This window comes from Phalaenopsis equestris, unplaced genomic scaffold, assembly GCF_001263595.1.
Source record: "Phalaenopsis equestris unplaced genomic scaffold, ASM126359v1 Scaffold208470, whole genome shotgun sequence".
NCBI lineage: Eukaryota > Viridiplantae > Streptophyta > Magnoliopsida > Asparagales > Orchidaceae > Phalaenopsis > Phalaenopsis equestris.
In genome coordinates this window covers 1-3,456 of record NW_018227719.1, presented here as the reverse complement: position 1 = coordinate 3,456, position 3,456 = coordinate 1, and the positions used below count along the sequence as shown (strand labels likewise).

General features: G+C 41.0%; 1 protein-coding gene across 1 annotated transcript; it reads right to left on the bottom strand.

Moving 5' to 3' along the window:
• Positions 1-809: 809 nt before the first annotated feature.
• LOC110036564 (cell number regulator 6-like) lies at positions 810-3,450 on the bottom strand. The gene is made up of 4 exons (XM_020741037.1): positions 3,299-3,450; positions 3,038-3,233; positions 2,686-2,807; positions 810-873 (listed from the first exon to the last, which is right to left on the bottom strand). Exons 2-4 carry the CDS (start codon positions 3,146-3,148, stop codon positions 810-812), a joined length of 297 nt encoding a protein of 98 aa, XP_020596696.1. The 5' UTR covers positions 3,149-3,233; positions 3,299-3,450.
• Positions 3,451-3,456: the final 6 nt, after the last annotated feature.

Genomic DNA, 3,456 nt, shown 5'->3' with positions numbered 1-3,456 from the left:
TTAGAAGACCTAACCAAACCAAAAATCCGAGGAGAATATTTGGGAATCATCGAGCTTCAAAAACAAAACGACCGAAAAATAGATGTAGTGAAAAGAATGTAACAACTTTCTCCTAACATCTATTGAAGTCTATTTATATACACTTTTTAGGAAGTTGAAGCACCACTTTGATTTATGTTATAAGTGTCATGTGGAGACATAATTTTAAAAAAAAACTTATAATTGTCCAAATTTTGGATAATTTTCATTCATAAAAAGGAATATTTTACAGCCCGGCCATCCGCAATCTCGAACAAGACCAAACCATGGTTCATTAAACTTTAATACAATGCATGCCTGCAAAATTTATATTTTTCAATTTTGTCCTCGTAGGCGCGTAGGTTTGAAATTGAACTAGCCGCTCGAAATTCAGCCAACTCATCCCTCAAAGTCTCCCAATCATCACAGAGAGTTTCCAGACCTACCACCTGGGTCGAGAGAGCTTCCAGTCCCGCTACCTTGGCTCAGAGAATTTCTACTTTTGTAACTTGGGCATGGAGAATCTCCATATCCGCCTAAACGATTGCCATCTCCTCTCGAAGATTAGTAGCGGTGGTCTTTCATTGGAGGTCAGCAACCCGAGCAAAAGAGTCCACAATCTCATCTAGGCACCAAACCAACGATCCACGAGAATCCTCCTGGCCATGAGTTTCCACTTTTGGACCAACTGGAAGGGATGTTAAGTTCAAATGGGGTAAGGGGTGGGGGGTGATTGTAATTTTTTCTACCGCAACTTGAGCAGAAGGACCAGTCCGTTATACGAACTCAATTCAAAAAGCCACCTCCACAGTTTGAGAACCAGCAATATCCATGGTTTCTTCTGCAATAATTAACCTGATATTATAAAAATAAATGGTGAAGCCAATAAAAGGGAACTACAAGGTTATTGATCATTCGATCTATATTCAATGAACAGAAGCTCTCTGCAACAAAGTCGTACCACATGAGGAGTGTTCTCTGTCGTAAGCGGAGGAGGAGCATTCTCCACTTATGGGGTCTCAGCCCTCGAAGCACTACCAGCCAAACTATGGAGCGTGTCACCTTCCCTCAGCGGAGCATCACCCAGAGTACACTCTGGAGTTGAAAGATGGGGCAATGAGAGATCGGGTGATTGCGCTTGCATAACCACCACCGAAGGTTCTCCAACTCGAGATAGCAGAAGAACCCAACACTGACGGAGCGGTGAAGGGTCCAATACTTTCCCATCTTCCACCTCCTAACCTGGAGTTGCGCCAAGTCCAACGAATTACCAACTTCCTCTATGCAGTGCAGCTTATCAGTCGTTTGCTTACTTGGCTGAATCGATTTGACCGGTCTCTTTTCACCAATTGATCTCTTTTCATCTACTTTCCACTTTTCCGACGGTTGCGATTCTTCACCCACCTTTTTCTTAAGGGTGGACGAGAACTGTCTAATATTCTCTTTCTATCATTACTTGCAGGCCGGGTCCTAGAAATGGGGTATCCAAAAGCCTGCTTCAAGGCCTCCTCATTTATCGGTCTTTTGACACCTGACATGTTCGTCCGACTCGATAATCGACTCACACAAAGAAGAGAAAGAAGATGGAAAAGTGACAAAACACTCTTAGAACCATATTTATAGGGAAAAAGGAAAGGGAAACATGGAAAACAAGGGAGCACAAAATATAATGATATTTATTATTCATTATATGAACAATCGAGATATTTAATTCTCTTATTCTTTTTGGCAGCTAACACTCTCAAAAAAAAATAAGAGAATCAAGAAACTAATTATGTACATCAGATAAATGCCTGCATGAATCGTGAGGAGAAATAGTAGAGATATAAAAATATGGATAATTCATTCGAACGATCGATCGTTCTTGCGGCATGGTCGAACGAAAGGGAACGAACAATCCAATGAGCATCGCACAGATAACACCAGTGTCAATTATCATGTAACTACGACCTTAGAAAATAGCGGTCGCCTAAGGTGGAGCGTTTTTATCAAAGATGCATAATCCAAGAGTAGGTCGTTCGTCGGATTACGGTGATTTACCCTCTGCCAGATGAAATAATCATATCCTAAAATGATGTATCTTCACATTCAAAATCCATAGAATTGGGCGACCGAAGAACATTAATGACCACCAAATGGTTCGGGTTGGACGACCGAATGACAGACAAACGCGTGCAATTCAAACATTTGGGTCAAACAGTTGCAAATACAAAGCTCAATGCAAGGGAGTTACAAGAATCTAGCGGTGCAAAAATCAGTTACAGCGATGTAATGAATAAAGCTCAATTACAAATGTGTAAGTGTAATGAGTATTTAAATATAGTAACGTTCCTCTCATTTGAGGAATTAACATGTAACTTCCACCTATGAATTATAAATAGGGCATAATCATCAAAAGGAGGACAGGGAATTCCACTTAAAAGAAACAAATACCAAGTATTCAAATCTTTCAGCTTCTTTCTTTTCATCTGATTAATGCTCTAAACCTTAAGCATGATCCACTGAACAATTTGGGATCCAAGATCATTTTAAATCCATTGCCAAGAACAAGATAGCAATATTATATCTAATATCACTTAATCAAGCATTACGTCAGAAGATTGATTTAAAAAAAAAAAAAAACTCAGAGCATCAATTACTAACAAAAAAAAAACAACGTGGGGAAACTTCTTACAGCTATCAGTGTCCTCAGCACAGCCAAAGATTCCAGTTGTCCAGGGTTCATCAGCAGGAGGTTCATAGCTTTCTGGCAGCGGCTGCCCGCACTCATTACACTTACGAACTTCCAACTGCTCCAAAAAAAGAAATTAAGTCTAAAGTAAAATTTAAGCCAAAAGGTTCCGATCAAATAAAAGCACAAAAACTACATTTCTAATTCGAAGCGGCGAGCATCAACTTAGAGCAAAGAGAGTGTTCCCATTTCAAGAAGTTGAACAAATCTCCGGTAAAGAGAGTAAAACATTGGCACAAAAAGCTCAGATGACACGGAAAAAAATAAAAAAATAAAAAAATAAACGACCTGAGGAACCCTAACAGGCTGATTAAGTTCTCCCGGACGGATCTCCTCGATCGGCGTATCGTGCTCCTTCGTTAGCTTCACATAGCGCGAAACCGCGGGGTTTTCCCCCATTCTTCGTAGACTCCGATGGGGCAGAGAGGAAATTTGGCCAAGAAAACAGGAGGCAGCAGTATCTGCCTACTTTCTACACAGAATCCTTCGGTAAAAGAAGAAGCTTTCAGATCCGGGCGATTAAGAGGAATTCGAATCTGCTAGCCTTACCGGAGGCCGGCAAATCCGAGCGAAACCACGTACCGAGGTGGAGAGGTAGACACCTCCCAGCGCCGGATTTAGACCGTCAACGGCAGCATTGAAGAAACTGTAGCATTATGTAACCGACGAAGTGAGAAGAAACGGAAATTTTGGGAGACTTTTCGTAA